This window comes from Netta rufina, assembly GCF_964035555.1.
Source record: "Netta rufina genome assembly, chromosome: 26".
Lineage (NCBI taxonomy): Eukaryota > Metazoa > Chordata > Aves > Anseriformes > Anatidae > Netta > Netta rufina.
The window spans coordinates 852,860-866,543 of NC_140150.1; the positions used below are offsets into that span (position 1 = coordinate 852,860).

Sequence of the window (13,684 nt, forward strand, 5' to 3'; positions counted from 1 at the left end):
CCCCTTGCACCAAGAGCAGTTGTTGGAAATAATTTCAGCCGCTTCTTTCTTTACAGTTTAATTTCTGCACTGTCCAGCAAAGGGGAAGTGCTCCACTGACATGGATCTTGTGATCGGAGCAGTATTCCTTCTCTGCCAGATTAAAATAAAGCTGCAGTTCTGATGACAACTGCGTCTTGTTTTCAATAACTCTGTCCTCTCTGCACTAAAGCAAGGGCACGTTCCGTACTCTCTGCTTGCTCAGACACAGTTCTGCTCTTTCCCAAGAACAGGGCTGCCTGGAACAGGGTGTGCGAGGCCATCTGCTGCCTGTCCCACTGCCCCTCCTGGGTCCAGGTGAAAAGGCAAAGGGAACACACAGCTCTTCCCTGTGTGCCCATCAGCAACTCCTGCTCCAGAAACGAGGCCAGCACGGTGCAGAGCAGCTCTAGCCACAAATTAGCTTTATTCCCCATTGTCCCCACCGCGGAAGAAGGCAGAGCAGCGTTCCTTCCCTTACTACAGCCTCGCTGGAGGATGAAGGGTGGGCAGCCCTCACCCCGAGCAGGACAGAAGCACCACTGTGCTGTTGGCGTGGCTGCCTGGCCTGGCCCCGACTTCCTACAGCTGCTTCCCCTTCCCCAGGGCTCCTCGCCTTCCCCGGCACAGTCGGTGCTCGCCCAGCAGCTCCTGCACCATGCGGGTGCTTCGCGGCTTGATGGGGCCACTGCTGGCAGTGGCAGTGCTCGTGCTGCAGCCCGCTGGGAGTCTCGGTGAGTGTCGCTCCCCTGCCCAATTCCAACGCTTCCATGGCTCAGCTTTGCTTTTCAGTCAAATGGGGAATCATCAGGCTGGGAAAGTTCAGCGGGAGACCTGCCTCTGGCTGGAGGCGCTGCTGATTTCTTTCTGATGTTCTGGCAAAGCTGCCCTGAGCCCAGTGCTCCTGCTAACTGCGCATTTCTCCTGCTCAGATGCGCCTCTGGATGCTCGCAAAGAGCCACCCAAAATTCCCAAATGCTTTCCTGTAGTCTGGCTCCCCCCAGCCCGCACCCTTGCAAAGTAAGGCAGCTCAGGGGCTATAAGCTTGTCTCCGGGGTAGCCCAGGGCCAGGTCCTTTGTCTGCTGAGCTTTTCACAGGCTGAAGCTCAGGGCTTATCAGCCTGGGGCTCACTTATCTGTGTGGTAGCCGAGAAGTTGTTGCCAGGGTCAGAGGATGTCCTGATGTTCTGAGGCTCAAGATGAAGGTAAGTTGGGGAGACTCAAAAAGAAGTAATAGTCTGTATCATTTAATTACAAGGGTCGTAGTTTGCAGTTTGAGCAGTGTCAGGAGCGAGGCTGATGCGTAAGCACGGAGGTAGCCTGCAGACATCCTGAAGGCAGCTGGCCCCTTGTTGTCGTGCATCCCACAGGCTGGCTGCAGGCGTGAGAAGTGGAGGTTTGCTCGCTAATGACCCTCAGAAGAGGAATAACTCGCAGTTTCTGCCTGGAAGTTGACATTTGCTTTGAAAACAGGCTTTATAGGAAACTGCTCTGCTGTGCCAAGTGCTCCCCACTGCCTCCTCTGCCTTGTGCAGCTGCTGCCCCCAGCTGAGCGCTGCTTTGCTCCTGTTTTCTTTAACTCGTGGTGATTCTCAGACGCCCCCTGCCCCAGCCAAACCTTACCACTGGGGTGCAGATACCTAAGCTGAGATCTGGGGAAGAAACAAGCAGGTATGGGGACTTTCCACTGAGTGCAAGGCTGGGTAGGGTATCGAGGGCAGGTATGCTGGTGCATAAGGAACCCCAGGTTTATCCACCTTTAATTTTCCCCTGCTATTACAGTTTGTAACCAGCCCCAGGATGTTTCTCATGGCAGGTACAGTAGCCAAAGAAGGTTTTTGTTTGGGCACCAGTGATGGACACATGGGCTGGAGGTTAAGTGTTGTTTGTGAGCCTCTCATTTACCTTAAAGCTGGAGGCAGGGCTCCAGCACAGCGGGGTCGCCCACCCAGGGCATGCAGTGTGGTCATACCCCAAGCTGCCGGAGCAAGTGGTGTTAGGAACAGGCAGAAATAGAGATCAGTTGTCTGTGAGCGATGGAAGGGCTACACCTCTGCAGTCCTGGTGATGACAGCTTCTCAGGCATGCTCGTTAACCCTTAATCTCTCTGCCTCGATTGCTGCAGTTGTTACCCTGATCAGTTTACCAGGTGGGAGTGCAGTGACCGCAGGTCACCGCAGCTGCGATCAGTAAAAACACCCCCACAAAGTCCTTGTCTGTCCTCTGCTCTGCAGAGCTGCAGTGTCAGGTCCCACTTATCGCACACGGACGGCTGAGACCCGTGCAGAACTTCACCTCGGGCAGCGCGGCCATGGTCGAGTGCGATGCTGGCTACGTCCCCGCGGGCACCGGCACCGTGCGGTGCCTGTCCAGCGGCAGGTGGCAGCCAAGGGTGCCCGCCTGTGTCCCAGGTACGTACAGGTTCCTCTTCTCCCTAATTCATCTCCTATGTGTCATTTTGTGAGCTTATTTTGCTAAAAGTGTGTTGGGGTGGGATGGGTCCTGCCAGAGGCAGGGCTCAGCCCTATCCCCGGTGGGTCCCGGGGAGCCCCGGTGGCTCTGAGCGTCCTCCCTGCCCCGGCACCAGGTCGCTGCCCTTCGCCTCCTGCCCTCAGCTACGCCGACCGAAGCCCTCAGCGCGAGTTCCTGGTCGGTTCGACCGTCACCTACTTCTGCAGAAACGGGTACACTATGATCCCTGAAGTATCTCCGACAATTACTTGTCTCAAAAATTTCACCTGGTCCTCAATCCCAACGCTTTGCCAGAGTAAGTGCCCCGTTTTCTTTGCCTCACCAGCAAAGCAGCTATTTAATGATGGGGAATACCATCATTTTCTAAACATCCACCAGCAGTGCAGTGCCACAAGGCACAGCGCTATATAGCAGTGTTTTGGCTCTCAGTGATAATAATTTTGCCGTTCAATGGGTGGCATGGATGAAAAGAAATATCTGAATCTCATTCTAATCATTTAGTCTTTCAAACAATGACAGTAACGTCGTTCCGTCAGTGCCATCTCTAGCTAATTGCGGGGTTCATACAGCTCTGCCTTCCAAGAGAAATGGCTGTTATCCCGTAACTGCAGTCCCTGAGCACGCCAGGGCTAGCTGGGGACATCTGGCAGGGTCCCTGGGTTAACGAGCCACCCCCATGGGGAACACCCTGGTGTGGATATGTCCTGTAAGCACTGTGTGACCCCATCCCTGGAACCTTTCTGATGCCGGTGTTCCTCAGTGGTGCAGTGTCCGAACCCCACCATCAGCCACGGGCAGGAGATCAACGTGAAGGACGCCAAGTATACCTTCGGGCGCCAGGCAGCGTTTCAGTGCGACCCTGGCTACGTGCTGTGGGGCAGCCGGAGGGCTCAGTGTGGGTCTGACGGGACGTGGAGCCCCCCCATTCCGTTCTGCGATAAGGGTGAGTCCGGGCGGTGTCTGCTTGGGGTGGAGCTGGGAACTGCATCTCCATAGCCTGGGGAAGAGCAGTTAGAAAAATGATATAAATCTGAAATCTCTGATCGGAGAAGGCTGTGTTAGAAGGGGTCCAAGTCACAGCATTAAATGGTTTTAATGTATTTGCTTTCTAATCAAGGTGCTGTGTAACGAGCCTGCAGCCACTTTCTTAGAGGACTGTTCAGGGGTTTATAATGCTGGAAAATCCCTGACCCAGTTTATGAGCAGGCTCTTTTATCACGAGGGAGTGGAGGGGATGGAGACCCACGCTGTGGTGTGGGGTTGGTGGGTGAGTGTGTGTGGCTGCTCCATGTGAGAGCACCGGCAGAGCTGGGGTTGAACCTGGCGAGGAGCTGGGAGACTTTGAGCAGAGCCTGGCCAAGCATAATACAGAGACCTGGCTCCTCCTGGTACTGCCAGCACTTCTCCACCTGGTGACGGGCTGAAAAACAGCTTAACTTTTCTTTTCTCCTCCCTCTTGCAGTCTGTGACCCCCCTCCTCAAATCACCAGCGGGCAGCACACGGCCTCAAGATCAGACCTCTTCCCCTACGGCTACGAAGTGAAGTACAGCTGTGCCGCGGGTCTGTCCCTCATCGGGGACGAGTCCATCTACTGCACCTCCACCGACGGGGAGAACCTGGTGTGGAGCGGCCCTGCCCCGGAGTGCAGGGGTGAGTCGCTTCCCCATGGGGTCACGCCGGGACCTGGGTGCACAGAGGGACCTGGAGCAGGGCTGCCAGCTCCTCCTGCTTCCCCTGCAGGCTGTGGTGTGAGCTTGGCACCTCGGGGCTGGTGTGGAGAAAGGAGACACTGCATCTCCCGTGTTGGGTGCCCCAAAGCGCTCAGGGCGAGCCCCGCTTTGTGTCCCGGGGCAGGGCGGCACCCGGCCTGACGCAGCCGTGCGCGCTCTGCCCGCAGTGGTTCGCTGCCCCAGGCCTGATGTCGAGCACGGAAGGATGGCTCCGCCGAGACACACGTTCCCCTACGGGGTGTCCGTGCGCTTCTCCTGTGATAAAGGCTTCGTGCTGCTTGGCGAAGCTGAGACCTGGTGTGCGGCCGACAGCACCTGGCAGCCGCCGCTGCCCTCCTGCGTCCCAGGTGGGTTTGGCATCGGGGTGCAGCACGGCTTCGTCAACCCCTCCTGCACACCCTGGGGGTGTAACTTTGCCTTAATGTTTGGTTTTGTGACTCCGTAGACTTAAGTTCACCTGCACTGATTCATTCTTCACTAATTTCATATTTTTTTCCACCAACATAACGATGATCCCCTGGCTGTGCTGCCCTCTGCTGTGTGCTTTACTTTCAGTTCAGTGTCCAGAACCGCAAGTTGTCAATGGAAGGCTGAAAAACGCCCGTGACAGTAAAACGTGGTACCCAGCAAACATGACTGTTACTTTCGAGTGCCTCCATGGGTACCACTTCTCTGATGGAGGACCTGCTGCTTTCGGAGACACCGGGACAGCCACGTGCCTGGCTGATGGCAACTGGACACCGCTGCCCAAGTGTGTAAGTGGCATGGTCTGAGTTTCTGGGTGAGTGCTGCCTGATTCCTGATATAAAAAAATTATGGTCTGAACCTCTTAAAGGCTTTGGCTTTATTGCCGTGATGTGGGATGCAGGCTGCATTAGGGCAATGCAAGGCAAATTGGGCAGACAGGCGGCCTCAGAGCTGCAGTGTTTGGCTCTCCGTCCACCACCGTGCAATCATACATGCCTGTCTCTGCTTTTTGTTCCACTTTTTTACAGAAGAAGCAAGGAGAGGCTGATATTTGTGAAGAGGCTGGGCATATTAAAGCGGCCTTTGAGTGCGGTGTGCCTATGGAGGAAGTGAGAACTCTGCTGGAAGTACAAAAACTATTCCTGGAGATTCAAAAACTAAAGGTCGAACTCGGGCTCTCAAATAAGATCATCCTGTAACACACACTGTAATGAATCACCTTTCCTTTGGACACAGTTCACGCAGTCAGAGCATCTATAAGAAGACTCTTAGTGACTCCATAGTTCATGCTTGTATGCACAGAACCAGAGAAATAATAAATAGTGTTTGGGAGGTTGCTTTTGTCATGCTAGGTGCTAGAGCTTAGGGAGGGTTTTGCTCTGTTCCTTAAATCCACAGGCTTGATTTGCTCTATAACAAACCATTTTCACTTTTCATTTTAGCAAGTGTAATAAGGTGTTATGTTGACCTTCCTTGAGTCACGGAATAAACCGTGCTAGGCCAAGGGCAGTGGAACCGGAGCCCAGGGAAGCAAATTCCTGGCAGAGCCAAGCTGCCGGCCCCTGGAGGCGGCTCTGCAGCAAGCTGCTGCCCAGCAGCCCCTGCCCACTGCCCGGCGTTAGCACACCTCACCTGCCCAGAAATAGCCCGGGAGTGAATATTTAACTGCGTCATTTCCTGGTGACCCAGGTCACGGCTTCTACATGTATTCATCTAGCTAAGGGCAGTTATATTTAAGTGTGTTAGAGGAGGCTTGCAAAGCCTATTTGCTTATCCCTGGGATTTAAAAGAGGCAACAGGTTCTGGCAGGTGCTGCTCTTGACAGATAGCTGGGTTGGTGTCATCTTCCACATCCCTGTGTTTGCAAGCAAATGCTAAGAATAGATGTTGTAAGTTTAAGTGGAACGAATCAGACAGCAATGATTTTTCTTATTCAATAAACGATCATCCTCTCGCTGTGCCCGCGTGGTGAAGGAATCAGGCTTTCTGTTCAGGTGTACGATAAAAATGGAGATGTAAGTGGGTGCGTTTTGTAATCCCTCACAGCGGCCATAGGGCCGGCAGGGTTTTGCTGTGGCCAAGCAGTCCTGCTGGCTGAGAGCCGAGCCTTGGTGTCTGGGGAGGGCACGGGGCAGGCAGCAGGGCTCAGCGGGAGCTGGGAAGTGCTCAGCTCCTGCCCAAGAGATTTGCAGCGGTACGTCCTGGTGAGTCGCATGCTTTTAGGAGTTACCAGCTTTCAAGGTTACTAGAGCCCAATGCGCAATGCCCTGGGAGGAGATGGCATCTCCCACAGCATGCACAGAAGGGTGCCTCGATCATACATCCTGTGCTTCACCGAGGTGGGGCGAGGGGACACGATAACGGGGGGCAGAGCCCGGTGTCAGCCGGAAAGCCATGCTGTGCCCTGGTGCTGCACCCTGCTCCTCCCACGCTCTGCCAAACAAAGGTAGAGCATCGCCACGGGCGGTGCTCGAAACGCGTCAGCAGGAGGGAGCTGGGAGTTTCTAGCAACGTGCCGGAGTGCTCCTAACAGACGTCAGGGGATGTTTCGGAGCGTTAGTCAGTGCACAGATGTATCCGCTCACAGCCCGTCCTAATTGCACAGCGCCTGACTCAGGCAGCTAGGAAAAAATATCAGATAATAAGATAACAGGAAAAAAAGGTAACACTTTTATTTTGCAGTTCGCCGACATGGAGGAGCTGTGCTGTGTTACCTGCCAGCAAATGACTAAGCAGGCATTTTTCTGCCTTAGTTACAGCAGGCATGGAGGGCTTTTCTGTCCTGGTAGTGTTTGGTTTTGGTATATCCATGCTAGTCAGGGCTTAATGCAAGTCTTGGGACAAAGAAAAGGGCTGAATTACCCCCCCCCCCCAGCCCCTGTGTGGGGCAGGAGGACCTGGAGGCTTTGCCTGGGCCCCCCGGGTGACTGCTGTTTGCCACCCCTGGCTGCACCCCTCATCCCTGTGGGAGGGTTGAGCTCCCTGTGTGTTCTGGACACGTTTCCACTGCTCCACAGGCTTGGCTGCTGTTGCATCTCCTCCCAGCTTTTTTTTCTGAGCTGCTGGGAGCCAATAGTGCTTGGTGGAGCAGCGCAGGAATCGCTGCGATGAAGCCTGGAGAACCAGGGCAGGGGAAGCACCCGAGCACCTCGAGCTGCTGGGCTCCCACCATGCGGCAGGGATCCGGCTGCCCCACGCTGCTCCTGGCCTTGCTGGGGCTCCTGGGCACACCTGCAGCTCACGGTGAGTACAGGCACATAGGATGCACTGTGGGGAGCACTGAGACCTGCCCGGCTCCCCCCTCACTGTTTGGGGGCTGGGGAGGGCGATGGCACCACCCTCAAACCGTGATGCTCCCAGGGATGCAGCCCAGCACGGTGCCTCTGCTCAGAGGGAAATCCAGAGCTGCCCTCCTGGGATGCTCGCTGGGGCTGGGGAATGGGGAATGGGATCCTCACCCAAAGAGGTTTTTCTCCTGCACAGGTGACTGTGGGCCCCCACCCCATATGACCCACTCCAAGCCGTCTGTGGCCGAGCAGCCCAGCAGCTTCCCAGTTGGATCCAGGGTCACCTACACGTGCCTCGAAGGCGCCATCAAAATCCCCGGGCGGGCGGACATGGTGCAGTGCCTGCCCGGGTCCCGCTGGTCCCAGCTGCCCGAGCCCTGTGGCCGTAAATACCCCTTCCTTTGAAGCAGCTTCAGCTTTCTTTTGCTTAATTAAAGCTTTCGTGCAGCTGCTCTGCAATGGCACCCTTAGGTGCAAAGCCGCCTCTGTTAGCTGCTGCTGATGGGTGCGGGGTCTGTGCCTGCTGGTGATGGGGTAAGGGGGGCCGCAGCCCCTGGGGCCGCTGTTTGTGCTGAGCCTGGGCTGGCAGGGGCTGGCTTCACGGGGGGCTGCAGCACACGGCTTCTGACCTGCTGACGGCTCTGCCTGTGCAGTGTGAGCATCCTGAGCTGCACTTTGCTAAGGATGCATTAAGCGGGGTTGCAGCTGGTAAGAGAGAAGAGGCAATCTGCGATGAACACGCAGAGCTCTCCAAAAGCGCCGTAGCAGGAGCATTTCTGCAATTACAAGCTCTGTTTTTCACGCCCCCTTGCTGGCCATCTCTCTCAGACCTGCTCTCCTTGATTGCCAGTGAGCTGCTCTACCCCGACAAGGTTACACTTTGCTGCCCTGTCCGAGGTGGACGAGAGGATAAATTTCTTTCCCATTGGGTCCACTGTGAGCTACGTCTGCCACCCCGGCTACGAGAACATCTCGGAAAGCTCTCCCACCAGCACTTGTCTTGAAAACCTGATGTGGTCGGAGGTTGCTGAGTTGTGCCGCAGTGAGTACCTCCGCCCCTGCCTGTCGGTGAGCAGCCCCCAGGGCTGGAGCCTGCAGCCAGGCACCTGCTCCTTGCCTGTGTGCTGCAATAAACCCCAACAGCCACGTGCTTAACCTAAAAGCAGGTGGATATTCCTAGACATTCATCTGTAGCACCCTGGGGGTGTTTGGGAAAGGTTGGACGTGGTGCTTAGGGACGTGGTTTAGCAGTGACATCGGTGGTAGGGGGTGGCTGGACCAGGTGATCTTGGAGGGCTTTTCCAACCTTACTGAGTCTGTGATTCTATGATTTTAAGACTTTGCAGTGAGAGTATCAAGAGTGTTATTTATTTTCTGTTGGCATGAAAAGATATGTTTCCATTTTCACATAACGTTCACATCTGGACACAGCCCATGCACAGGACAAACATCGGTTTGCAGGGAGTATTTCTAGCCTTGAACCTCAGAATGTAGACAAAGCATATTTCCCCATGAAATCTGTATCGCATTAAGACAGACAATGTGGCAGCAACACACTTTTCACTTGCTACCAAAGCATCGAGATGGAAATCTCCCTGCAAATATTCCTTTCTGCCGTCCAGGGAAGTGTTTACAGGTGTCGGCTGTGAGCGTGGAGCCCTTCTGGGGCTGCACAGCTCGGCTCCCTCCGGGTGCAACCTTCTCAGTCTATCCCCGTTAGCATTCCTCGTCATGGCAGCAGCCGTGGCCGCTCACTTTGGCCTTGCTCCCCTGCAGGGAAGTCCTGTGGGCAGCCACCGGCACTGCCCAGGGGCAGGACCCTCGCCCTGACGGACTTTCTGTTCGGTGCCAGAGCGAGTGTGGTCTGCGATGAAGGGTGAGTCCCGGGGTGCTGATGCTGGGTTGCAGGCTCTGCTCTTACACATCAGATGTGTAACATCTTGTAACATGCTCAGGGCTCGGGCAATGAACCTGCTGGGTGCCCTTTCGCAATCTAACCCTGGTGCAGCGCTGCTCCAAGCAGAGAGCTGAGTGCTTTTCCCTTCAGTTCGAGCTTTGTGCTGGGAAGGAATGAGAGCACAGGGGTGGGGAGCTGAGTTTATGGCAGCCTTTTCCTTCAGGTGTCATCCAGGGGAAATTCAACTGCCCCAGGCTGTCTGTCCCAACAGGACTACTTGTGGCATCAGTTTGTACCTACAGATTTCAAAGCAGGCTACATGAAATACTTCAACTTAACATATTCATGATATATTGAACAAGAAGGGGTTATGTATGAATTTTAAAACTTATTGGATTTTCAGCTAGAACACTGCAGTGAAGCACAGTTTCCATTAGTCAGTGCTCTGAGTCATGCTTTCTGCCTGCTCCCAATCAGGGCACACACGCACTGTTTGCAGACTTGCAAAATTAAGCTCCCAAACCCTTGACTAGTACTCAGCTAGGGCTGGAAAAGCTAGGGCTTTCCTCCCTAGCAAGAGCTTGCTGTCACCGTCTGGCTTGTTCCATCCCTCTGTGCAGCTGTTTCAATTACAGTAGAGATTTTTCTCCAAATACTCCCTTAGAGTGGACTTCGGAGAAATGACAGCACGTTCCACCCTTCTGTTCATCTTTGGAAATACCCATCAGGGTGGAGGGATAGTGTTATTCCTTGAAGCACTATCAGATGTCACCACTTGTATCCAAATGATGAATTGCACCCTTGCATTCTGAAAATTCAGAGATCTGGGAAGGTGTCAGTGCTGTCAGGAAAAGATGTCTCACCTTCCAGCAAGCAAATCCAGAAGCCGCTGTAGTGAACTGTGGGTTCATGTTGCTCCCCACCTGTCCCTGCTGTGCGCAGAGGATGCGTTTGAATATTTGCAGAGATGATCTGAGCAGGTTCTGCTTTTCTGGCAACACTCTAGCAAAACAGCTACAGCCTTATAACCCCAAAGCAATGTGCAGATGAGGAGGTGGCACTGCCAGTGGCAAGGATTTCAGCAGATCCAGCTACCCTCAGCAACAGCTCTGCCATGAGCAGGCAGGGGCTGAGCAGGCTTCAGGCTTCCCTGGTCTAACAAATCCCAGCCCAGTGCATCTGAGTGGGGATCCACGCCTGCCCACAGCCCTGCCCAACCTTCCCTGTGCTCACCTCGGGACGCTGGCCATGGTTTCTCCTTTCTTTGCACTGGGAGGAGCGCTCTGCATTGAGTCACCTACAAGCAGATTAGCGAGGATCCTAGCAGAGAGCAAGGTGAAGGAGCTCTGCTGTTACCCAGCTCGTATTTGCACGTCTGCTTGCTTTAAAGCTGCCTTTTTTCTGCTCCTGGTCACACTGGCACTGAGGGGGAAATGCTCTCAGTTTCTGGGTAGTTACACACGTTTCCCTCTTGTGTTTTCACTCAGGTACAAACTAAATGGGAGGAATTTCATCCAATGTTGGCTGAAAGGAGATGACGTTGAGTGGAGTAAACTTCCAACCTGTGAATGTAAGACTGATTCTAGTACAAGCCTGCCTTCACGGGTGTTTGTCTTTGTATTATGTGGCAGATCTGTCACCCACACTGCAGCTGAGAAATATCCATTTTGCTGCTGACACTGCATTTCAGCAGTTTTGTTTCCACAAAATCAAAATATTTTCTCATGAGCTACGATTAGCAGTGAGGGTGATAGGATGAGATTTCTAGGGCTCTAGCCCATGACAAGCTGCCTGTTTATTTCTGTGACACGGGAAGAGAGAGGAAGAAGGAACTGGCAGGAGAAACACTTCAGAAACAAAAGAGATGATCAGAACAGAAGGTAGTGCTAGTGACCCATCTTCACTCATCCAAAAGGTTTATTTTCTCCAAAAATCTTAGGTGAACTCTTAAGAAACGCTTTGCATTTCCATTGCTTTTAGCAACACTCATGTCGACCTTCTTTCATGCAGTAATTACCTGCTCTTCGCCTCCTCCAATTAGCAACGGGAAGCACGATGGTGAAGGTGTAGAAAAATTTGCTTACAACTCAACAGTGACTTACGGCTGTGACTCTGGCTTCCAACTCATCGGAAAAGCGAGCATCCACTGTACAAGTACAGACAAAACAAATGGGGTCTGGAGTGGAGCAGCGCCTAAATGTAAAGGTGACTTTCCCTGGAGTTTAGGACTTGTAATATGAGTTCAGTATTTAGTATACACCAGTTAAACATACCCTGATTGCTTAGTGTAAAATGTGTCAAGTGGGAGTCATATTGCAACTTGAAAAAGAAAAAATGCAGTGCTGCTAAGTGAGTAGGGAGTGGACAGCCTGGAATGGAGAGCTTTTACCAATACTTATTCTTTTTACTACAGAGAAAAGCACATTTGTCAAACTTGGAGCAAAAGAAGTGGAAAAGAGCACTCCGCCCCAAAGTGAGTTGAGATGACTCTGCGTTGAATTAAGCCCCACATTTCCAGACTTAACTTGCCCCTTTATGACATTTCTATGAAAAAGCCATTCAAGGAGTTTCATGCTGTGATCTTCATTCTTTTCAGATTTCCAGGGAAATGGCATCCAAACAGATAAAAAGGTTTTCACAAAGGAAATGAAAATCAGCCTTTATAAGGAGTCACTCCAAAGCAGCAACTCCTTCTCCCATTCTGCTTCCTTCTCCTGGCCACGAGGTGAGTCCAGCACGTCTCCTGAGACTCGTCAGGAGTTCGGGGGAGCTCATTCATAGGGCTCAGAGTTTATTTTCAATCCCATATCTGGAGCTTTCACTCTTTCCCATGTTTCTCTTCCGTGGTAGGGAGCTGTGCTACCTCAGCATTCAGATTTGTTGTGCCTTTTTACAAAACCCAAAGCTACTACTCTCCTGGAACCAGCCGAGGACCACTGTGTCCTCCAAAGTACATGGGGATCTCTGGCATTCTCCCCCAAGCTGGCTGCTTTGAAAGCATAAAGTGGTCTAAAGTTGCAGCACTTTGTGGAAGTGAGTGTTTTATTTGTCTTCTTGGCATCTTCTCTAAGTTTTCTTGGGGTAATTTGTATTTTTACTGGTTGGGCACCAGGTTCAAAGTTCAGGTCTGACTGCACTGACCTTCTCTTAAAGAAGCTTTGTTTTGTTTGCGATGTATTCTCACGCGTCAGCCGTTTCCTTGCCCTGCTGTTAGAGATTTGGAGATTTTGCTTGACCCGTTTTTTTGTCGTATTGAAAACCAGCCGTGCTATATGGTGTAGCCTGAGGAGTGCTGGGTTTTCTGTCCCCGTTAGCAGCCAGCTAACGCTTACCTTGTTCCACGCCAGCACGGTCGTGGGCAGCCAGGAGAACCCGGACGTGGCAGAAGTGCTGCTACCACAGATTTCCCATTCGTTGCAAAGGAGTTTACCTGTAAAAAGGGTGAGTGTCAGCTGTGTTGGAAGCAGTGCCAGGGTGGGAGCCGTGAGCACAGAATTGGGAATGACGCAGCCATACAGGAGGGCTTCCTGCACAGCCAGCGGTGCGATGAGAAGCCTTTGTTGGGTGTGAACTTGGGCCGTCCTGGAGCTGTGTCCCTGGGGTCAAAAAAAAGGAAAATCTGTCCCCATTGCGGGGATTTTGTGCATGGCCCCACACACGCTGGGGCTGCTACAGGAACATGGCGAGGTGGTTGGTGAAGCCTGGGTGTGGAAATTTCCCCTGTGCCGGCACAGCATGGCCAGGAGGGATCTGCCCCTTGCTGTGTCATTTCCCAAAGGTGGTTTGTTTGTTTGTTTGTTTTTCCATGCAGTGCTGCTCCATCCTGTTAGCATCGCCAGGCTGGTGGCTAGCTTTGACCAAAACCTCGGTGTATTTGCCTAGACTGCTAAACAGGGAGCTGACCTATTGGGCTAACATGGGGAACTGGGCTGCATGGCTGGGTACTCGCGGATTCATGTCCAGGAACAAAACTGTAGTGGACATGTAGTGGACAGTGCATGGACAGAGCTCCAAAGAAGGGCTCTGGAGCCCTTAACAGAGAGGAAGTTTGGGGGCACTGGGGCCCTGTAACAAAAAAAAAAGGCTGAAAGCCTCCTAAATAATGCAACAAGGAAGGAAAGGGGCAAGCTTTGTCCTGTTTATTTCCTAAAAATGTCTACGTTGTTCTATCATATGCCTTCAGAGGGAAGAGAGATCTAAAAACCTCTTCCTGTTGGTTTTCCTTTTTTCTACTGTTTTGTCACTCTTGGCACTTCTCCAGGAGATTGTGTAAAAGCAGCAGCTTGACACACGCTCTAAACCTGGCTGCAAT

General features: G+C 52.9%; 2 protein-coding genes across 2 annotated transcripts; both read left to right on the forward strand.

The window, feature by feature from the left end:
• Window positions 1-676: 676 nt before the first annotated feature.
• LOC311218982 (membrane cofactor protein-like) lies at window positions 677-5,387 on the forward strand (the record flags this gene model as incomplete). Its single annotated transcript, XM_084301927.1, has 9 exons — window positions 677-752; window positions 2,144-2,167; window positions 2,253-2,429; window positions 2,606-2,785; window positions 3,251-3,433; window positions 3,953-4,141; window positions 4,389-4,568; window positions 4,777-4,976; window positions 5,217-5,387. The coding sequence occupies 9 exons, from the start codon at window positions 677-679 to the stop codon at window positions 5,385-5,387; spliced, it is 1,380 nt and encodes a 459-aa protein (XP_084158053.1).
• A 1,908-nt stretch (window positions 5,388-7,295) lies between these two features.
• LOC311218983 (complement decay-accelerating factor-like) lies at window positions 7,296-12,808 on the forward strand (the record flags this gene model as incomplete). Its single annotated transcript, XM_084301928.1, has 10 exons — window positions 7,296-7,431; window positions 7,672-7,860; window positions 8,326-8,517; window positions 9,252-9,351; window positions 10,860-10,942; window positions 11,383-11,577; window positions 11,786-11,845; window positions 11,969-12,097; window positions 12,223-12,405; window positions 12,720-12,808. The coding sequence occupies 10 exons, from the start codon at window positions 7,296-7,298 to the stop codon at window positions 12,806-12,808; spliced, it is 1,356 nt and encodes a 451-aa protein (XP_084158054.1).
• Between the last annotated feature and the right edge of the window lie 876 nt (window positions 12,809-13,684).